This window comes from Hylobates moloch, unplaced genomic scaffold, assembly GCF_009828535.3.
Source record: "Hylobates moloch isolate HMO894 unplaced genomic scaffold, HMol_V3 SCAFFOLD_20, whole genome shotgun sequence".
In the NCBI taxonomy this organism is placed as follows: Eukaryota; Metazoa; Chordata; class Mammalia; order Primates; family Hylobatidae; genus Hylobates; species Hylobates moloch.
The window spans coordinates 37,867,213-37,889,433 of NW_026652295.1; the positions used below are offsets into that span (position 1 = coordinate 37,867,213).

Below are 22,221 nucleotides of genomic sequence, written 5' to 3' on the forward strand. Positions count from 1 at the left end.
AGGCGCTGAGGGAAGGGGCCCAGAGTCCCCTCACATTTCCTGAAATGAACGATGGGAGGGACTCCTGGAAACCGCACCTAGAGGTAGGAGATAGTAGAGACCAGCTTTATTGTCTTGGGGCCACTGCCTAAGTTCTTGGACTGGGGGGCTATCTCCAAGGACTTGCTGTCTGTCAATCTCAAGACCACTTTGGGTCTCCCACACCTCTGTCCTTTCCTTTGTACCCCAAAGGAGGGACCCCAGCTGATTGCCACTTGTCCATGAGCTTGGGAGGTAAGAGGAGCCTTAACCAAGAGGCTTGTCCACTCCTTGCTTCTGAGAAGGCCCCCGAAATCCCTCCACCTGGAGTGGAGGAAGCGTCCAGGCTGTGTGAAGAGTCCGTGGGTCCTCAGCTTCCCAGTCCTTTCTTGGATATGGGGAAGTCCTGGGGTGTGACTTGGACTCCTCTTGCTGCTGTAGAGCCTCCCCTGGGTCTCCTGCCTGGAGCCTCCTTGGCTCCACAGCCTTGCCTCAGACCTGTGCAGAGGAACCCAGCCACATAGGAGCCCACTTGCTGTTGGACGATGGGAGAGGCAAAGGCCAACATTTCCAGGCCCCGGGATGGAGTGGTCTAAATCTCTCCTTCTGGTCAGGCATGTTGCAATCTGGCAGGGGAAAGGCCAGACCTGGAGAATGCATTCCTGAGAGAGGCCAGACGTTCATGGAGCTCACTTTCTGGAAGGATCCTGGGATCTGCTGGCTCTCTGGCTTCCCATGGGGTGTTTGGAAAGGCTCTTGAGAAGGCAGGAGCCCAGAAAGAGTGATGAAGTTAAGGGGGTGGCCTGTGAGGGTCAGGGGAGGCCACCATGTTCAGGAAAGTGGGTAGGACACCCAAGAGGTCCTAAGCCTTGTTCGCAGACAGCCCTGGACTTCTAGGCAAGGGGAGCTGGCGAGCTTTGAGAGGCAGCTCGCCTACCCCTCGGCTGAGAGCTTCCTGAGGGCAGAGATCCTCTTTTCACTAAGATTGTTCCAAAGCCTCTGCCCAGGTCTCCCCTCTCTTTGACGCTCCCTGCCAGCCACTCCCATGGGCCCTCATCAACCCTGGGGCTATTCCCATCTAAGCATTTTGGGCACTGTGTTGGGGCTGCCTCTTTGCTTGCCTAGCAACTAAAGGCACATCAAGGGCAGGCACTTCCACTGCTGTATCCCCAGACCCCGGCACAGCCCTGGCACAGCCCCTGGCACATAGTAGGGGCTTGGCAAATGCACTGTGCACGTATCAAATGAGGCAAAAGTAAAGTCATCCTTAGTTTATGTAAGGTCTCCTGGAATGGGGCATGGGGAGGGCAGTGGAGATCTGGCCACTACCTTTGGGAGGAAGGCTGTGTCAGGGGCTCTGGGACAAGGGTGCACCTCTCCACCCACACGTGTCTTTAATCCTATCTCACGTCTCCTCTGTTACTTTCTTGGATATACCTGTCTCCCTTCTCTCTTGGGAGAGCTCCTGAGACCAGCCCTGGCTGAGAAGTGAGGGGGTTGGGAGAGGAGAAGGCAGGGCTGGAAATCCAGAGAGCAGATAGGGTGGCACTGGGGAGGATGAAAGGGGTTTCTGGGGCCCCCTGGGGGCCTCATGCAGAGATGGGGATCTTCTGAGGTCTGGGGAGCCCATTGGGGTCAGAGGCTGCCTCATCCTTGACGCTGAGGCCCCTACTGAACAGCCAGAGCTGGCAGCATCTGTGCAGAAGCAGGGGGCCCAGTGGGAGGATCAGCGCCAGCCATGCCACGCCCAGCAGGATCCAGATGGCTGCCAGGCTCCGGTACACTGAGATATAATGCTTGCTGGGGTCTGTGCCTGCCAGGGAAGGGAATGGCATCAATGCCAGGGGTCTCAGGGCATAGCCACCTCCAGTTTCCATAGGGACCCTCACCAGCCAGGATGCTCTCTCCCTCTTCCTCATAACAAGGAACAGCAGTGGAGGTAGGTCTCTGTGGGGTAGTGATGGGTCCTAGACCAGAAACTTCTGAGAATGTTGCTTAGAATCCACAGTAGTCCCAGAAATCATTGGTTTGGCTCCCTTGGATGACCAAGGGCTATCTTATTCTCAATAGTTGTCCTCAGCTGACATCTCTCTATCCCCCAAATCCCAGTGGGCACCCCTACCCTGAGATGATGTGACTGTTTTGTTCTCACCAACAACATAGTCCCCGAAGCCAATGGTGCTGAGAGTGATGAAAGCAAAGTAGAAGCCCTCGCTGAAGCTCCAGCCCTCCACATGGCTGAAGACCATGGGTGGGAAGATGAGAATGACCAGCGTCCCCAGGGTCAGGAACAGAGCCAGGCCCAGGACTTGCAGTACCTGGGAGGGAGGGAGTTGGCCCCTGAGTCCACTTGAAAGTCTCCAGGATTGTATGAGGTTGGGGGGAGTCTGGGGTAAACATGGAAATGGGACTAGGCCACAGCTAGGCCCCTTCCCTGCCCTGCAGACCCTTGAGGTGGAGGTTGTATCTACGTGTGCATGACCTTGTCCCACCCAGGGAAAGATTTGGGCAGAGGGATTGCATTAGTGGGTCAAGGAGTGATTTGGAGACCCCTTTGGGTTTGGGGATCACACTTGAACAGGCTCCCTGGGGACTCAGATCTGGAACAGAAAAGTATCATTGAACTGTCTGTGTGCCTCTGGCCTCCCAAGCGGCTGGCCAATGGTGGGCACTGGGGGCATGCTGGGGAACCCGCAGAGCTTGTTTGCTACTGCACAAAAGGCTGTTGGAGTTCTGTGATGACCTTGAAGATGTGCTACAGAGATCCCCCACTTAAAGGAGGATGGTGGGCCAGCTGCCAGCTCCTTCAGGGTGTTCAGCTGTAGAGAACCTCCTGGCCCAGGGGCATACCCTTTCTGGGAAGGCCACACCCAGTGCCTGATTGAGGCAGGTGTGAAAGCCTGGCTGGTTCCGCCCACTGTGGGACAACTCTGACAGCTCGCACATGCTGTAGAGCTCCTTGAGGCCAAGCCTTTGTAGAGCATGCATAGAAATCCAACTCCCCACTCTGCCCAACCCTGCCTTCACCCTTCCTCTTTCACAGGCATCTACCCCTAAGACCATGCATGCCAAACTCCATCTCAGCATTGGCTTCTGGAGGACTCCACTTGCAACAGATCTGTCATAGCAGGCCTATAAGGGAGTTAGGGGGCATACCTGGGAGCGCCTGGGCTGGTCCTCCCATCTCTCAATGGTGGCCAGGTGGGCACGCAGCCCCGTGCCCAGGTGGTTGAGGAAGATCACATTAAGCGGGATGCCCAACAGGGCATAGAAGACACAGAAGACCTGACCTGCCTCTGTGCTGGGTGCCAGGTTCCCATATCCTGCAAGGGAAGGGGGGCGTGTGCAAATATGGAGAATCTAGAACGCCCTCTGCTCCTCTTCCCCAGACTCCAGCTGAGGTTTGTCTGTCTCCACCTCTGGGGGTGAGGAGGGGAAGCTCCTCTGTTCCCATGAACTCTGCTAGAATGATTTTTACTTATAAGACTCCTGCTCATCTTTGAAGGCCCATCTCAAATGACTCTGCCTCCATGAAGCCCTCCTGACTGCCACTCTCCTTCTCCCTACTAGGTGTGGTTCCCCATAGTGTTTTATGTCATTGCTATGTAATTATCAACTTTGTTTTCTATTATTGTTTTTTGTGTATTTATCGTGTTCCTCTTTGTTGGACTGGAAGTTCCTTATGGGCTGAGCCTGGGTCTGATCCAAGTTTGTATCTCCCACCCCCAACTCCATCACTCTGCCTGGAGTGTCGCCTGAGTTCAAGGAAAGTATGTGGAATTGGACTTAACTGAATGGATGGGTAGACCTGGATCTGACGGTTTCCTTGGGGTGGGATGGAGTGAGTTTTCTGGCCAAGGGGGTGTAGCAGCTGCTGTCAGTGTCCTGTTCCCTCAGAACACATGAGATACCACCTGAAGCTTTGGTGGGCAGTTCCTGTATACAAATCACCCCCTGCTCCCAGTTTCTGCACATCTCTCTCTACCTGAGAGATTCTTCTGGCCAAAGGAGTGTGCTTGGTCTATGGGAGGTTTCAAAACGCTGGGGAACTAACATACTCAGGACCAGCTCTCAACCTTTGAGGGCAGGAGTTGGTAGCTAAATGGCCCCTCACATTCTTGTCCCTCGTTGGACCGTTCTGAGGATAGGCTCTATCTAGCCTCTCAGAGGGTCCCAAGCAGAAGTGAGCTCAGTCACCCAAGACAGTAATCTGCTCATTAATGCAAATTATATTGCCTTCTTCTCCCTACTGTTTCACTTACCCACTCCCTCCCTGGGCTTCCTGAATCATCTCCTAGACAAACCACATCCTTGCCCAGCATCTGCTTTTGGGGAGCCCAAACTAAGATAGGGGCCTTGGGGAAGCTCTTCTCTACCCCAGCCCTTTACCTATGGTGGTGATGACTGTGCCTGCAAAGAAGAAACTGCTGCCAAAGTCCCAGTTGCTGGGGTTGGTGGAGTTGCCTTTGGGGTTCACACCTTTCACCCAGGCTTCCATGATGACCTGTAGGGAGTGGCATGGCAGGGGAGGAAGAAGGAGCTGATGGTTACTGGGCACCAGTTGTTGCCCTGCTCTTGGCAGCATGCTTTTGTGTCATCTAATGATACTCTTAGATGATATTGTTCCCATTTCATGGAAAAAGGAAATGAAGGCTCAGAGTGGCTAAGTGACCTGTGCAAGGTGACTGGACTCCAACTCCAGTGTCTGTTCCGCTGTCTGTTCCACTGGCCAGGGCTGACTGAGGTGTGGGCTGCAAGCATGGGCTGGGGCTAGAGATGGGCCTGAGGGGTGAGGTGGAGGATGCTCAGGGAGGGGTCCCATGGGAGATGCTGCTGGTGGCCAAAAGGATGGCCTGCACATCGGCTGTTAGAACAATGGGAGGATTTCAGGTCGGGTATGTCTGGAAGGGATTGCTGGGGAACACAGGGTTTAGGGACCACAGGGAGGCCATGGGCTGCCTGCCATGAAGCTAATGGTGGGACAGAGAACCCTGTGTCCCCTAAGCATCCAGGTGAGTGGGCACCCTTGCTCTTTGCTGCTCTCTAGTGAGCCCCAGCCCTTGCCTATGGGAGAAATTCTAACAGAGGCCAAGACAAAGGTGGCGGGTGTGAGTGAGTGAGTGTGTGTGTGTGTGTGTGTGTGTGGTTATATGTGATGTGTTGTATGCATGTGTTGTGCATAGCAACTGTATGTTGCACGTGTGTGCATGTTTGTATGTGTGTTGCATGTGTTTTTACAAGACCCAAACCTTTGCTGGCTCAAGCCTACAACACCTCCCCCCACCGCCCCACCACTGACAACCTCCAGTCCCTGGGTCCAGCCCCCTTGGAGAATGGGCAGCGCTCTCTCCTCCCCTGCCCCCAACCCTCTCCCCTTTAGTTGTGGATTGCCCCAGAGCAGCAGCACAGCCTTGCCACCTGTTAAAGAGCCCCAAAGGCGAGAGGAAGCCAGGACACAACAGTTCTGGCTTCCAATTCCTATGGGAACTGGTTCCCACTGGCTGGGTGGGTGTGCTTAGATCAGGGCTGGGGTGGCCCTGGTGGGCCAAGCCAGTCAGGGCATCTGCGGTCACAGGCTGTCTGCTTCTCCTCACTTTGACGGGAACTGGCCCCTTAAGATGTGGACTTTGGCCTCTCTCTCTTTCCCACACCCACAAAGTGGCCAGGGCCCAACATTCCCGAACATGCTCGCTCTCTGGAGACCCTCACTCTTGGGGGCAGTACTCTAGTCCTGGGCCATCCCCTGCTGCCAGCCTGCGGCCCTCATCCTGCTGAGGGTGCTGAGGGTGGACGGATACAGGTGGCTGTGGGTTCTGACTTCCCAGTTCTGTGAACCTGGGCAAGCAGTGTTTCCTCACGGAGGCAATGTTTAATACTGCTTTTAATCCTAGTTACTTAACTCGCCCTGTGTGTGCGAGAGTTCACCAGGAATGTGTCTTCTTCCAGAATCTCACCCCAGTGTTCTCCTGCCGCCCAACTCAACTGCCCCTGGCAAGGAAGGGTCTCTCCTGAGGCTGAGGACTCTCAGGGAGAGGGATGTCCTGTCTTCCCTGGGGAGGCCCCCGGGGCTAATCAGTGGCAACCCCTTCGGGGCTGCAGTCAAGCGGATGACCTCCCTTCGTCTTGGTTAACGGAGCGAGTTAGGTTGCAGCTACCAACCCTTCCCACGCCCTCCAGCTTGGCTCTCACCTCCAATAAAGAGCTGAGGGAGGAGGAGGTTTCAGCTTCTCCAGGGCCTCTGCCTTACTCCCAGGGTTTTTGGAGGCCCCTGGACTGTTCTCAACCCTGATGTGGTACTATGGTACCCCAGCTTTGACTAACCTTATCCATCAGGGAGAAGAGAGTAAAACCTGAAGCTGGAGGCCTCATTTCCTGGTCTCTCACAGCTACAGAACATTGCCTGTGACCACCCAGCCCACGCATCATCTTCTAGGCCAGCTGTTCTCAGTCTTCAGGGTCCTCAACATCACCTGGAGGGCTTGTTGACACACAGCCCGCACGACCCATCCCTAGAGTTCCTGAGTCAGCAGGTGGGAGTGGGGCCTGACATCTCCATTTCTAACAGCCTCCCAGGTGATGCTGATTCTGGTCCTGGGGCTATACTTTGAGAACTGCTGCTTCAGGCTGCATCCTGCCCCCAGCACTTATGCTAATTTGTGTGGTGAAGACCCAAGGCTCCAGAGCCAGAGGCCTGGAAGTGAATGCTGTCTCTACCAGTAGCTATGCAGCCTTGGCCAACATATTCTACCTCAGTTCCCATCTACAAACTGGAGATAGGGATTGTAATAGGTAATTATGAGAAAGCACCTGTAACACGCTCAGTGTCAGGTGATGAGTGGATCATGATTGGATTAAGCTGACCACCCTGCTTCCCACTGTTTTAGGCACGTTGTAAATGCTCAGTAAATGCCAGTTATCAAGGTGATTCGGCACTTGGGCTGTTCCTTTGCAGGGGCTGTTGTCACTCGCTCCAGTGCCTGTTTCAGATGCATTCACCTCCCTCCACAACACCTGGTTTTGCCTTGTTTCTGGGAAAGAGGAAAACAGAAAGGACCCAGGCAGGGGGTGACCCACTCTGTTACCAACAGAGAGCCCCATTTGGGTGCAGTGCTGGCAAGCTCAGTCACCTTGGCCGTTGCCCACCATACCCAACTCCAGGTGCAAACAGGCCAGGAAAGGACAGCTTGGTGGTGGCTGCTCCTGGCATTTATCTGTGTCTCCCATCTGCAGCCTTCTGCCCAGGGATATGAGCTGGGGAGAGGGCAGAAGGAGCCGCAGCCCTGGAGTTGGGGAAGGGGAAGTATGAAAGTGTGTGAGGAGGAAATTTGGACAGCACTGATAACACTGACATATAGTTCCCATTCATCCAGCAAGTGACAGCTTAGAGAGTGCTTTTAATCTGCTGTCAAATGTCTGCAGTACAGATGTGGTTATTCTCGTTGCCTTATAGATGAGGCTATTTGGGTCCAGAGAGGTTAAGTGACCTGTTCAAGGTCACACATCAATCCAGTTGTAGACCTGGGGCCAGAATCCAGGACTAGGTCTCACCAGGCTCTCTCTTCCCACCACAGTCTTCTTCCAAATGGAGCATCAGCCCCTGGGTGAGGACTGTGGATCTGCCACAGGAACCCCCATTCCACCAGCCTTCCCAAGTCTCTCCATCCCAATCCCACATCGCTCCCCTTCACCTGCACAAACTGCTCCATGGCCCACTGGTCCAGGCAGGTGTAGTTCTCCAGGAAGCGCAGCTTCTCCAACTGAAACTGGTCCCTGGACTGAGCCTCCGCCTGCCTCTCTAGCAGCTGGAAGATAGTGGCACCGAGCAGCAGGTAGCAGACATAGGCCAGCAGCAGAGGCAGCACCCGGCCACCCCAGCAGCTGCAGAGCCCAGCACTGGGCATGCTGTGGCCAGGACCCCGCCAGGGTCGTGGGGCTGGCTACGGGGAGAGGTGGGAAACAGATGAGGAATAAGCACCTAGGGGCCTGTGCCCAGGCTGCTGCCTGCCCTGCCCTCCTCCTCGGCACAGGTGTCTGGAGGCTGGGGAGACTGTTTGAACAGTGTGGCTCAGCTTGGCTGCACTAAGTGCTATGCTGGGAGTGCAAACAGGCCGGCCACCCCCACCTGCCCTTTGTTTCCATGGACAGCAGCAAGTCAGTGTCATGGACCCTTCAAAGAGACCTACCAGGTTCTCCTGAGAGCGTCATGCCTCTCCCTCTGCCTCCAAGTTGGATGGATGTTTCTGGGCTAATCGGATAGGTGTGCTCACTCTGGCCAGGCCCCAGTGGGCTCTCTCGGCAGCCCCCAGCGTCTTCACCCTGGAAGGCTGTAAGACCCCAGCTTAGGAGCTGGGAAGAGATCAGAATGGGTGTGAATAAACCTTCTACTCAGTTGCGTTGGCTACAAAATGGGGCAAGAGAATTGAACTGCCTATTGGGGGAACCTCAGGATGAGTAAACTGCATGACAAATCGGGGCAAAGTAAATAGACAGGTGATTGTCTCGTCAGCCTGATGATAAGAGTATCAGGGTTGATTCTGCTGATAAGTTGGATGCATTGGCTTTATTACTTTTGCTAATTTATCTTGCATGAAGCCCTCTAGTGGGTTAACTTCAGAGGATATATCGGTAAAATATATGTGTGAATTAAAAAGAAACTAAAAGTATATCCTGATCCTGGGATGGTAACAGTGGCTCTCTCTGAGTGGATGGAATTGAGGGTGCTTTCCTTTCTCTTTGCCTGTGTGTGTGTGTGTGTGTGCACATGCTTGTTTTTGTATATGTATAACAGCCTTATACAGATATAATTCACATGCTGTATCAACCACACATTTAAAGTGTGCAATTCAGTGGTTTTTAGTATATTCACAGAGTCTTCAAGATTCAGCTTTGTTGCAACATGTGACAGTACTTCTTCCTTCTTTCTGGCTGAGTAATATTTCATTGTGTGGCTATAACACATTTGTTTATCCATTTGATTTCTAGTTGATGGGCATTTGGGTTGTCTCTGTTTTCTTTTATTAAGAACAAAGCAGCTATGATCCTCTGTGTAGGAGTTTTTTTTGTGGACATATGTTTGCATTACTCACAGGTACATACTAGGAGTAGAATTTCTGGACTATCTGGCCACTCTGTGTTGAACTTTTTGAGGAACTGCCAGGCTATTTTCCAAAGTGGCTGAACCATTTTATATTCAGACTAGCCCAGGGCGAGGATTCTGATTTCTCTGCTGTGTTTTCTGCTGTTTCCTTTAATGATCTGTGGCTACAGACACTGTGAGTTGCCTGCTGAGTATCCTTTCCCTCCTTCCCAGCTAGCAGAACCCCGGCTTTGTAAGTGTCAACCCCAGGTAATTGAGCATAATTGGTCTAAGTCATCGTGCTAATCCTGCTTCCCTCTGTCTCAGCCCCTGAGAGCAGTGAAGTCACTGAAGACCCATAAGATGGTGGGCAAGAGGGCCAGACTGAGGAGAAAGCCAAACAAGGCACCACAGTCCCAGCCTCAGCCTGGTTCCTGGGAGCTCTGGCAGGTGAAGTGCACCCCAGTGAGTCCCAGCAGGGGAGCTGGGCCTTCATATTCCCACATTAGTCCGTCACTCATGCATTTCTGGCTTTGCGCACGTGCAGGCAAAATGGCTCCAGGAGCTTGTGGAGAGACTGCTGAAGGAGAGCCCCAGGTGCAGGTTAGACCACTGGAAGAAAAACACATTAAAGCCTGGGGAGGAGACCCCCCACACCCACTTTCCCAAGCTCCCTTGCAGCTGGGGCTGGCCACGTGCCCAGGTCCAGCCATGATTGGGCAGAGTTGGCTGAGGCTGAGGAGGTTTGGGCAAAATTATTGTCTCTTGACAAAGGGTTCAGCTGCAGCTGGCCCCACATTTCTCCCTCTTTCTGTCTGGACCTGCTGAGAGCCATCTTGTGTCCCTGAGGGAAAGGTCATGGGCACTGCAAAGACACTGGACCAATTCCTGCACACATCTCTCTAGATTTCTTTTTATATTGAAAACATAAACCTTGTTTGTTTCAGCCACCGTTAGGTATTCTGTTACTTCCCAATTGTTATTATGAGTTTTTGTTGTTGTTTGTTTGTTTTTTTGAGACGGAGTCTCACTCTGTAGCCCAGGCTGGAGTGCAGTGGCGTGATCTCAGCTCACTGCAACCTCCACCTCCCGGGTTCAAGCAATTCTTCTGCCTCAGCCTCCCGAGTAGCTGGGGCTACAGGCGCCCACCACCACGCCTGGCTAAGTTTTTGTATTTTAGTAGAGACAGGGTTTTACCATGTTGCCCAGAGTGGTCTTGAACTCCTGAGCTCAGGCGATCCACCTGTCTCGGCCTCCCAAAGTCCTGGGATTATAGGGGTAAGCCATCGAGCCCGGCCTGAGTTCTTTTTAAAAAACTGTTCAAGGCTTATTTGAGTTGGAAGGGATCGGAACACACTCCAGGTATTTCCAGTAATTAGTCTGTGTGCTGTAGGAACTGGGAAGCAGCCAGGGTTCTGGAGCCTCCTAGCTTTTCACCAGCAGCCTGGCCTGACCACTCTCTACTCACCCCAGGTGCTTCCCATCTGCCATTTCTCTGCCTTGGGGCTCCACTCCTGGCCGACCTCCTGGCATCTGGTCAGATCCATGCCCATTGCCCTCTGCTTCTTTATCTTGGTATTTCTTGGCTTAAATCCTTTATGGATGGGCTAAGTGCCCAAGAGTGCCTTTTCATGGTGGCTACTCTACAGGTGTCTGGTGGGCTGAGGATGGCCCAGCCTTGGGTCAAGCGGCCCCCTCAGCTGACCTGCCCCAGCCCAGGGGATGGGGGCATCACTCATATAGGCACCACTGGGAAGGCACTCGCCGTGGCAGATATGGTGGCCTTTCTGTCCAGGACAAGCAACAATTGTTTTTGTAATAAGGAGGAGAGAACAAAAGAGAGAGGGAGAGAGAGAGAAAGAGAGAGAGTGAGAGAGAAAGACCTTGTAGAAGATAAAAGCAAGACGGAGAAATTTATTATTTTTCAGGTATGTGGGTGATCAAGAGAGTGGTAGTAACACAGAATTCTGCTAAAAACCAAACGAAACCAAACAACAACAAATCACAGTGAGCGGAGGTGGAGCCCACGTTGTTTGGGCTGTTCATTAAGAACATCTCGACGCAGTGACAAACCTGCAGGCTTTCGTCCACTCTGTGGCTTAGGCACGGCCCTGTCTGGGGGTGGTGTGATGGAGCCCACCTTCTCTGGAATTCTGCTGCTTCTGGAATCCTCTGAGGCCATCTGGGGATCTCTGAAGTGGTTCTGTGCAAGCCCCACCTCACATGATCCAGGAGCTTTCCCAGACGGCACCTTGGTGGGATGTGGGCTTGTCTTGGAGGGAGAAGGAAGCATCTGGAATCAATGGGGCAACAGAGTGCTGGCACTCATTTCTACTACAGATGCACCAGCTCCTGGCTTAAGCAAGAGTTAGAATTGTATCCGAAAGGCAGTGTGAGAGTCAAACCCTATTTGATTGCCCTGGAGAAACGCAATACATGGAGAGCTGTCTCGTGTATCATTTAGAAAGCTCATCCGTGGATGTCTGCAGGGCTTCGGGCAGGACTGAGCAACTCTGTAGCACTGAGTATCTTCGAGCAGTCTGGACACAGTCCACAGGTAATGACGGTTGTTCTAAGGGGGACGGAAATGAAGAAAAAGAGAATGGGCTATCTGCATGGGAGAAGGGGGTGAACGTAGTGGGCCACAGGGATGTCTGAGATGGGCTGGGGTAGAGGGACGGATGAATCAGCCATCAAGGCGCCCTCCCTCCCTCAGGTCCTGGGCAGGAAGTGGTACCAGGCTCACTGTGGGCAGACATTCCATTCATTCATGAATGATCTGTTGGGAACCTACTGTGCGCTGGGGCTATCTGTTGAGACTCTACCAGGTTCTGGCAAAGTCAGCCAGCACAGCTTCCTCCTGCCTTTCCTGGCTCTTTCTCTCCACTGCTGCCTCTCTACTCTCTTCTGGTTGCACCCTCACATCTCCCTCTTACATCAGTTTTTCACAAACCACCGAAGCCCAACAAGACTTCACCTGGCTGGGGTTTAGGATAGAGTCTTCCTCAGAAGCATGTTCAGTTTAATGGGGGACTTCTGAAAACCCTAGGGCCACAAAAGCCACAGAAAGGGCAACATAATGGTGGACTTTGGGGGAGATCTCAGCTCAAGAGGCCCACAGAGCTCTCTGCACCAGAGAGAAGGTTCCCATCCTGCCTCCCTTGCTTCCTGCCTTAACTCGTTCTACATACACTGACTGAGTGCCCTCCATGTGCTGGGACCTGATTCAGCTACTCTTCCTAGTCCACTGTGGTCTTGTGAGGTCAGCACTTGGTCAAGATTAGGAGAAAAACTGCAGGGCTGCAGAGACCTCCCTGTCCAAAATCTCCCTACATGGGCACTACTCTGCTGTGAGCTCTGGGTGGACACCAGGCATGATTTACAATCCCTTTCAGGAATTATTGCTGCTAATGGGCAGAGCCAATTTATGCTTCCCAAGGGGGAGGGCAAAATCAATTAATGGAGAGCCTGACAAGGCCAGTCCTGATGACAGAGTGTGGCCTGACATCCGGAGGTGATAAGGGACTTTCTGAGGCTGAACTAATAAGGAGATTGGGGAAAAAGAAGAAAAACAACACCCCCTCCCCATCTGCCCAATCGATTCAGTGTACAATGGGCAGAGAATGCAGAGTAAACAGAGCAGCTGGGCACGAGCCTCTTTCCATCTGAACGAGGCCGGAGAGGACAGGACAGGCTGCCCATCCCACCAGCCAACATAGGTATTCGCTATGGAGCCCCTCAATAGACATATCCATATGGGTGAAAAAGGACACTTTCCAAACCAGAACACAGGGGAGAAGGCAAGGCCCACCTGTCCCAGGTGCGTGCCTTGTAGTAGAAAGCGCAAGTGGAGACAGCACTGGTTTTAGATGCCACCTCCCTAACTGTGCCCCCCAGATAGTTTGCACCACATGGCTGGAGCAGCAAGCTTTGGATGTGGGAGCCTGGGCTCCCGGAGTCTCCCTTACAGTGTCCTATGTGGAGGCGGTGGTGGCGCGGGTTTGTAGGGGTCTTTGTGTATCCTCGTGAGTATGATCTCAGAGGTGGGCCAGCTCGTGCTGTGACCAGCAGACAGACCAGGGAAAGCTGAAGGTGATTCAAGGTAAAGCCTTGAAACAGACAAACAAACACACCTGTTACTAATTTTCCTCAGAAATTGCATCTTTCTTTTTTTTAAGGAGCAGGATTCCTCTCGCACATGAAATCTTTCCCAGAGCCCCAGTCTGAAGCCTAGTTAAGAGTGGAGCTCTGGTTGAAGTAGGGGCAGAGGGCTCCCATTTCCACCAGCCCAGAGAGCATGATTTGAAGAGCCCTTACCCGTAATTCTGAAATGGATGCCCTTATCTAAGTTGGACTTCCCTCAGCGCAGGTCCCAAGACCCAATGCAGGTGTGCATCGTTCCCCTGGGACCTGACTCCAGGATAAGCAAACAGGGGAGTGGGGAATGGAAGGCAGTCGATTCAGGGTGTGTTTTCGCACAGGTGACTGTTGAGGGCAACTGGGGCCCCATCCCGCTGGGGACCTCTGGGAGACTGTGCAGAACATGCTGTAGAGTTGTTCCACAGAGTGGCAAGGAAGCTGGGGTGTTTATCTACCAACTCTTGTCCCTTGTTAATTGAAGATTGCTCCTGGGGAGGTTAACTCCTGCACTGCCAGCCTGCCCTGCCTGTGGGCTGAGAGCACTCCTGTGGCCAGAGAGTCCCCGTGGGTAGAAAGATGCAGGTGCTTAGGACAGAATGCTACTGGCGTAGATGGAGACTTTCCACGAATGCTGCACGTGACCTCCAGGTGGGCTGGGGGGATCTGGCAGGGCACTGACACTGTCTGTCACAGGCTCTAGTTCTCCACTTCTTTGTCTGAGTCACTGTGGTTTTGTAATTCCTGCAGGGAAATTGCTCTTCTGTGAGCCTTAATGGAGGGGTGGTCAGCTTGTCCCGACATATTAGGCCAGTGCCCTTGGAAGCATGACAAGAGTGGGAAGACCATACCCTCACCTCTTGATGGCCACTCAAATTGAAAAAAGAAAAATATTGTTTTTATTTATTTATTTATTTAGAGACAGAGTCTCGCTCTGTCACCCAGGCTGGAGTGCAGTGGCGCAATCTCGGCTCACTGCAACTTTTGCCTCCCGAGTTCAAGCAGTTCTCTGCCTCAGCCTCCCAAGTAGCTGGGATTATAGGCACCCACCACCACGCCCGGCTGATTTTTGTATTTTAAGTAGAGATGGGGTTTCACCATCTTGGTCAGGCTGGTCTTGAGCTCCTGACCTTGTGATCCCGCCTCAGCCTCCCAAAGCGCTGGGATTACAGGCGTGAGCCACCATGCCCGGCCACGAAAGATATTGTTAAAAGATCTGCTGGACATCCCCTGTTAACGAATCTCCCTACATCCCCTCACCTCTTCAGACTATAAGAAAAACCCAGAGCTTTGAGAGTCATTGGAGCTGCAGCAGCAAGAAGCCTGGGCTGCTGTGAGCCAGGATGTGGATGAGGGGTGCAGCCAAGACAGGGAGGAGCAGAGCATCCCTAGAGCCTGGGAGAGATACTGAGCCCAGAAACCAGAGGAGAGACAGGGCCAGCTGCTCTTGGTGTGTGAGGGTCCCAGCAAATATTTTTTTGTGGATGGACCCCTGTGTGTATAAACAATTTGATGAAAAAAATTTAGTACCAAATTTATGAGCCCATGTGAGATATAATGATTGATTTGTGTAGATTTAGAATAAAGACAGAGAAGAGGCACTTTGGCATTTGTTTATTGTCTAATTGGTTCACATGACGATTCTTTGTCCTATGATGGACTGTTAAGAGTCCCTCAAATCAGCATGTTAGCGCAGGTCTGGTGGCCCAATCCTAGGTAGTGCCATAAAAGAAATGCCACACCAGCCAGCAGGAATGATCTACTCATCAGGCTGCTTTCCTGGAACCAGGGACTCACTAGGAAGCCCTAAAACAGCTACATAGGCATGAGTCCTAGAGCACCTTGGGACATCTGGTCAACCCTATGCATGCACTGGAGAACTTCTTGAAAGAAGAAAAGGGAACTGAGACCCACATGAGACCTGGACTATGTTAGGGGTGGCCTGCATGGATGACGTTGTTGGTCATGGCTGGTCCCAGCACCAGAGGGAGACTTAGAAAGTTTATAGCAAAGCACGTCAAAGCACAGGTTCCCCCCAAAACATGGGGCTAAAGGCAGGGGGACTGCTTGCCTCAGTCTAAGGACAGTGATGGAAAAGACAAACCCAGGAGATATTTCAGAGAAAAGATAACAACAGCATCCCACACCTGGGGCCAGAAGGGGATGGGTGCTGGCCTGGGGAGGGGCTGCCCTCCTGTGGTCAGGAGCTGAGTGAATGGAGAGGGAAGAGTACCAGCTGGCATGCTGCTTACTCTTTGCTGAGTTCCTGCTCCGTGTGGGTGAAACTGGCTCAGCCCTGCTGGCTGGCACGGGGCCATGGAAAACCCAAATAAAGCAGTTAACTCTGAAAAGGTTGCTGCTTCCTCCTATTCCTTGAGAGATGCATCCAGGGCTACACTCAGAGGCCACTTTTCGCAGGGTGAGGTGGAGCTTGTATTCAAGGAAACACTGCTTTTCCCTCCCACATTTGACACATATGTTTTCAATTTCCAACATTCACAGCCAACCTCTCTACACCTGCTCTGCCTCAGAGCCCTGGCAGTCCCTGGACACGTGTTATGGAAGGACCACTGTCTCCCCTACATGCTCACATGGCCCAAATCCCCACAAGTCCCCTTTTTGCCAAGCTCCATGTCCTATGCCTCTTCCCATCACCCAATACCCAACCTGCCATCAGTGTCCTAAGCTTCCCTTCCCTGCTTCTCTCTTTACACCTTGCTGGGTTCTCACACTCCCACCCACCTTGATAGTGAGTCCAAGCCCATCCTACCCACCCCCAACTCCTTCTTTTTCTGAGACAGGGTCTTGCTCTGTCGTCCAGGCTGGAGTGCAGTGGTGTGATCACAGCTCACTGCAGCCTTAACCTCCTGGGTTCAAGGATCCTCCCACCTCAGCCTCCCGAGTAGCTGAGACTACAGGCGCTTGCTACCATGCCCAGCTAACCCCAACTCCTTCTTAATCAGATTGTCTTGCTTACTTGTGTATTGTCCCTCTCCTTTTTTTTTTTTTTTCAGAGAAGGAGTCTCACTCTTGTTGCCCAGGTTGGAGTGCAGTGGCGCGATCTCAGCTCACTGCAACCTCCGCCTCCTGGGTTCAAGCGATTGTCCTGCCTTAGCCTCCAGAGTAGCTGGGATTACAGGTGTGCACCACCACACCCAGCTAATTTTTGTATTTTTAGTAGTGATGGGGTTTCGCCATGTTGCCCAGGCTGGTCTCAAACTCCTGACCTCGTGATCCGCCAGCCTCAGTCTCCCAAACTGTTGGGATTACAGGCATGAGCCACCATGCCTGGCTTGTCCCTCTCCTTCATTAGAATATAGGTTCCAAGAATGCTGGCACTTTCTCTGTCTCTGTCACCTCTGACTCCTCAGAACTTAGCACAATGGATGGCACATCCTTGTCAAAACAATGACCAGATGAATGAGCCATGTTTATGTTTAAGGAATTACAAGGAGCATTTTTTCTGCCTAGATTTGAAACACACACCCATTGCACTTTAAAAAATGTTTCTGTTTATTTATCAACTGTGCTATGCCTGGGGCTGTTTCTATCTCTTTTTTCTTTTTTTGAGACAGAGTTTCGCTCTTGTTGCCCAAGCTGGAGTGCAATGATGTGATCTCGGCTCACTGCAACCTCTGCCTCCTGGGCTCAAGCGATTCTCCTGCCTCAGCCTCCGAGTAGCTGGAATTACAGGCATGCAACACCATGCCTGGCTATTTTTTGTATTTTTAGTAGAGATGGGGTTTCACCATGTTGAATAGGCTGGTCTCGAACTCCTGACCTCAGGTGATCCTCCTGCCTCGGCCTCCCAAAGTGCTGGGATTATAGGAGTGAGCCACCACACCCGGCCTCTATTTCTAGTGATTGTTTTTTCTCCTCTCATGGCCCATATTTTCCTGCTTCTTTGCATGCCTGATTATTTTGTAATGGACACCAGACATTGTGGATTCTATATTGTTGGATGCTGGTTTCGTTTTGGTTTGTTTTTCATATTCCTTTAGATATTTTCAAGCTTTGTTTTGGGACTCAGTGAAGTTACATGGAAACTTACTGGAAACAATTTGACTCCTTTGGGGCTGGCTTTTTAAGCTTTGTTAGGTGGGACCAGAGCAATCTATCATCTAGGACTAATTTGGCCCCACTTCTGAGGCAGTACCTTCTGTGTCTCTATACAATGACTGTTTTGGGAGGCGGTTTCTCCACTCTGGCTGTTGGAAACATGACCTCTTCCCAACCCAGTGTTATCTCAGGAAATTATTCCACCTGCTTCCTCCTGGTGGTTCTTTCCCCTGCCTTGAGTAATTTCTTCACATGCAGATGTTGATCAGTAGTTAGCTGAAGACTCAAGGGTAACCATCTGAAGATCTCCAGAGCATGCTCTCTCTCTTTCTCTCTCTTTTTGCCCCCTCTCTCTCTCCTTCTCTCTCTCTCATCCCTGGGACTCTGCCTTGCAAATTTAAGCCACTTTGTCCTCCCTGGATTCCCAGCTCCATTTCCTCAACTCAGGGAAACCACTGGGCTCTACCTGGTTCCCCCTTCCTGGGCTGCAGCCTGAAAACTCACTGCAGGGAGTAAGTTGGAGCAATCACAGGGTTCCCCTCACTTGTTTCCCTTCTCTTGCGGATCAATCATACCCTATATTGCTTGTTATCCAATGGCTGAAAACCATTGGTTTGTATAGAGGATTTTGTCTCATTTTTAGTCATTTAAAGCAGGAGGGTAAATCAGGTCCTTGTTGCTTCATCATGGCTGTAGGTGGTGGTCCTGGTTTTCCATATACAGGATGCTCTCAGTGCCTTTCCACAGGCTGCATGGAGAGACAATGAACTCCGGACTGAGAAATCCCAGATCCAGTCATATACTGTCTCTGGGTTCCAATTTCTGTGCCAGTCTGCTATTGCTACAATTAATGCTATATAACAAACCACTCTAAACCTCAGTGGTTTATGACAAGCAGCATATATTCTCATGCTAATAGGCCTTTGAGTGAGCCATAGTTCAGCTGATCTGGGCTGGGCTTGCCTGGGAAACTCTGCTCCAGGCTGTAGACTGGGCTCAGGTCTGCTCTCTGGATGTTCCAGGCTGAAGGGGCAGCAGCTACCCACGGCATGTTCATCCCGAGAGAGATCACGGAGCAAGAGGCAAGCTCAACCACGCGAGCACAATTCCAGCCTCTCCCTGCATCACATTTGCCAACATCACGTTAGTCAAAATGGGCCATGACAAAGCTTTGGATGTGTAATTCTATACTGGTGGTGAAGAATTAAAACGACATATTCAGTATACCGCAGTTTCTCTATCTGCTTTCTAAAAATCCTTTTTAGCAAGATCTGAGCAAGCTACATTTTAACCTCCCTCCTCCAACCTCCTTCCACCCTACTTCCTGTCAAGGGATTGGTAGAGCAGCCAGTTGAATTCTAGCAGGGACTGGGCTGGAGTCACTGGCTAGGCTGCTTTCCAGAAAATGTTTTTGAAAACTCCACATTTTGGCCTAGAGTGAACTCAGATACTTCTTGTCATCCGTGGCTCCACTGAGCCCAGGTGGATTGCTGGAAAGTCTTTTCAAAACATTGCATCAATTTCTCCCATTTGCAGAGGCCAGTGAACTCTGGGAAGGTGCACTGCTGTCAAGCATGTGTCCGTATCAAAGGCCAGGCTTCCATTGGGAGGGGATGTTTGGAGCAAAAGGCCCCTTGGCCAGTTGCTGCACACACTTTGCATATGGTCTGGATGCCAGTGGCCCCAGATCCCAAACTGTGTGTTTTTCTGTCTTCATTTCCTTTCCTGTCTTAGTGATTGCCCCAGGAGGCGGGTTCACACCCTGCATGGGGCCACGCCACGCATCTCTGTCAATAAGGCCTTTGGATCCAGGAGATGATGTCTCAGTGGGAGATCTAACGTTGAAAGACTCTGGCAGAGTATGTGGCTCATGCCTGCAATCCCAGCACTTTGGGAGGCCAAGGCGGGAGCATCGCTTGAGGCCAGGAACTTGAGACCATCCTGAGCCACACAGTGAGACCCTGTCTCTACAAAAAATTTACAACAAGCTAGGTGTGGTGGTGCATGCCTGTAGTCCCAGTTACTTTGGAGGCTGAGGTGAGAGGATCGCTTGAGCCCAGGAGTTGGAGGCTGAGTATGGCTTGAGCCCAGGAGTTGGAGGCTGACCAGTGAGGTATGGTCGCACCACTGCAACCCAGCCTGGCTGACAGAGTGAGACCACCCAATCTCAAAGAATAAATAAAAGAAAATAAAAATAAAAGAAAATTAAAAAGTCAGTAGACTCTACCTAGCTCTAGAGGGCTGAGGGCACTAAGGCGTGCCAAGAATACTGCTGCTGCTACACAGGGGACTGGGGCAAATGCCATGCCATCTTCAGGGTTCCTGAGTGTGTGTGTGTGTGCAGTTACATGTGTGTTCCATGGACTCTTGAGGAGGCTTCTAGAATCAGAATTTGGTCTTCCTCTGGTTCTGCAGACCTTACAGAGGGCTTACCATGTTCCATTGAACTGTGAGGGCCAGGAGTGGACCAGAGGTGCTGGCCCCTGTCCCGATGGGACTCAGTCAGAGCCCGGGGGAAGGCAGAGTGACACCAGCCTGAGAAACACATCTGGGTTCTGGCTTGTCTACTCATGAACTGAAGGACCGTTTACTGAATAGTGACTCTGTGCTTGGGACACAGCAATGAGCAAGACAAACAGGTCCCTGTTGCGTTGGAGCTCTTAGTATTATGGGGGGTTGCAGGTATTACAAAAATGGGCAAGTTCAGAAGGATAATATGTCAGATAGTGATGCAGAAAAAATGGTAATGGGATAGGGGATAACTAGGGGGTGACTTGAGATGGAGTGGTCAGGGGAAGCCCCCTGAAGAGGGGACATTTGTCACTAGTGTAGAACAGCAAGCCTAGTCTCCCCTTCACTCTGGCCTTCTAATGACAGATAAGTGGGTATGGCCTCAGGCACAAGCTGGAGAAGCACAAGCTCCAAGGGGAGACGGGCCAGTAGAGTGTGGCAGGATGGAATGTGGACCGCTGGCCATTTTGCATGTGAGGCTGGTCATGGACAAGCACCATTTAGCCAGGGGACTGGGACTAATTATATAAACTAGGGGTGTGGATTAGAGGAGCTCGATGGGCCTGCCTAGCTTAGGGATGTAATGGTTTAATCTTCTCCTGCATGATCCTGTTACCCAGTCCTAAAAAACAAAAAAGTCAAGCCAATTATACTATATTACCTCTCTGCTCCCCTCCAGGGTCATCAGGTCCTATATTTATAGGACAGAGACACCAGGAGCAATGGACCAGCACTTTTATCCAGTTAGCTTCATTTCCAGGTGCCGCTCCTGCTCACCCTCTGCTGCCCCTCCCTGGCTGCAGCTGGGTTGGAACCCCCTGGCCCAGGGGGCAGTTCTTCAAGAACCTCCTTGAGGGCCTCCCACCTTCCCTTGGATCTGTCATGGAGGAGACAAGACCCCCAGGCAGCTATGTTTTCCCTGTGGAAGTGGGGAGTGTCGGCCCAAATCCTGCAAGGGCCCAAGTGGCTGGATGAAGGTTGTGAGGCCCAAGGTACCCACATTGCCCTCTCTCAAGCGCTCAGCAGAGCCCCTGGGAGCTGCCCGCTGTTCTCTGGGTGCTATGATGTCCTTAGACCCTGCAGGGCAGATGGCTCCCTGGAGACACAGCTGTTCAGGCACTGCCTCCAGGTCATCCTGGCCAAGAGGCTGATGGTGAAAGATGTGGTCTGGGAGATCAGGATTGGCCTTCAGGGTGCCCTGCATTTCACTGCCTTGCCTGCGGCTGGGACATCCTGCCTGGACCTGTCATGGCCATTTCTGGGCTTCCAAACCAGAGCTCGGGCCAAGGGAGAGAGCTGGCAAATCACTAAAAATAAAAATATTCCCCCCACATTCCACTGGTGTGAGCGTCCCCTGACATTATATCATGATGGTGCTATTTCACATTCTCAAAAGTTTATAATGATCTACACAAAACATCACTACAACAAGAGCTGAAGCCTTCACCCTGCCCCTAGCATGCTGGCATTGCCTGGCCCTGCCAGCAGCTCCAGCAACCACAGGAAGGATGTCATGGTCAGCCCCGGCCCGCCTCTCCGTGGCCTCCAGGTCAGCATCCTTAAAGAAACACAGCCCCCTCCATGGGAATCAAAGTCACTAGTTGCTCCCAGCAGCCCATAGTTCACTTCTGAAGCCAGACAGAGCAAGTGAGGGGCGCTGCCTTCATCTGTACTTCATTCTTGCTGGCATAATGCATGGCTGGATATGTCCTGGAAATTCAATTGCTTCCCAAACCTGAAAGGAAGACAGGATGCTTTCGGTTAGGCTGTGCATGCAGACACTGACTTTTCCCAGGATTGAATCGGGAGGAGGGGAGGCCACCGGCCACTCCCCCGGGTCTTGGGCACTGCATCTGTGTCTTGCCTCCCAGGAGCTGCATTTACACCCCAAGCTCTGAAGGAAGAGGACCCCTTTGCCCTTTGCAGAAGCTCCACCTCCCTAGGCTGAGACTGATGCCTGTTTTCCTACCCCACAGTTTTCTTTTCTTCTTCTTTTTTTTTTTGATGGAGTCTTGCTCTGTCACCCAGGCTGGAGTGTTGTCCCTTCCTTCCTTCCTTCCTTCCTTCCTTCCTTCCTTCCTTCCTTCCTTCCTTCCTTTCTTCCTTCCTTTCCTTCCTTTCCTTCCTTCTTCCTTTCTTTCCTTTCATTCTTTCTCTCCCCTTCCTTCCTTCCTTTCCTTCCTTTCCTTCCTTCCCTTCCTTCCTTTCTCCCTCCCTCCCTTCCTTCCTTCTTTCTTTCTCTTTCTTCTTTCTTTTCTTTTTCTTTCTTCTTTTTTTCCTCCTTCCCTCCCTCCACCCTCCCCTCCCTTCCCCCCTTCCTTCCTTCCTTTCTTCCTTCCTTCTCTTTCTTTTCTTTTTTGATGGAGTCTCGCTGTGTTACCCAGGCTGGAGTGCAATGGCACAATCTCGGCTCACTGCAA

The 22,221-nt window shown here is 51.9% G+C and overlaps 2 protein-coding genes across 6 annotated transcripts in view; both read right to left on the bottom strand.

Moving 5' to 3' along the window:
• Positions 1 to 84: 84 nt before the first annotated feature.
• KCNK16 (potassium two pore domain channel subfamily K member 16) lies at positions 85 to 8,345 on the bottom strand. Of its 4 annotated transcripts, none has more exons than XM_032140498.1 (6): positions 8,202 to 8,345; positions 7,707 to 7,820; positions 4,408 to 4,522; positions 3,175 to 3,341; positions 2,171 to 2,336; positions 85 to 516 (listed from the first exon to the last, which is right to left on the bottom strand). In XM_032140498.1, exons 2-6 carry the CDS (start codon positions 7,722 to 7,724, stop codon positions 389 to 391), a joined length of 594 nt encoding a protein of 197 aa, XP_031996389.1. In that variant the 5' UTR covers positions 7,725 to 7,820; positions 8,202 to 8,345; the 3' UTR covers positions 85 to 388. The 4 variants fall into 4 exon arrangements, with proteins under 4 accessions (XP_031996389.1, XP_031996385.1, XP_031996388.1 ...); XM_032140494.1 differs by lacking the exon at positions 8,202 to 8,345 and adding an exon at positions 1,691 to 1,831 and having other exon boundaries at positions 7,707 to 8,079; XM_032140497.1 differs by lacking the exon at positions 8,202 to 8,345 and having other exon boundaries at positions 7,707 to 8,079.
• A 12,814-nt stretch (positions 8,346 to 21,159) lies between these two features.
• Positions 21,160 to 22,221, bottom strand: part of KIF6 (kinesin family member 6) — a 373,885-nt gene continuing 372,823 nt past the window's right edge. For both annotated transcript variants that reach the window (XM_058432302.1, XM_032141106.2), the window contains one exon: positions 21,160 to 21,536. In XM_058432302.1, the coding sequence (XP_058288285.1) occupies positions 21,476 to 21,536 (61 nt within the window). In that variant the 3' untranslated portion in view covers positions 21,160 to 21,475. The remainder of the gene's footprint in view (positions 21,537 to 22,221) is intronic.

What these genes read in the sequence shown, in the direction of transcription:
- KCNK16 (XM_032140493.1), bottom strand. Translation starts at nt 7,919, where the DNA reads ATGCCCAGTGCTGGGCTCTGCAGCTGCTGGGGTGGCCGGGTGCTGCCT. An exon ending in CCATGGAGCAGTTTGTGCAG is followed by an intron (nt 4,523 to 7,706) that starts GTGAAGGGGAGC and finishes CACTCCCTACAG; the next exon opens with GTCATCATGGAAGCCTGGGT. An exon ending in ACCAGCCCAGGCGCTCCCAG is followed by an intron (nt 2,337 to 3,174) that starts GTATGCCCCCTA and finishes CCTCCCTCCCAG; the next exon opens with GTACTGCAAGTCCTGGGCCT.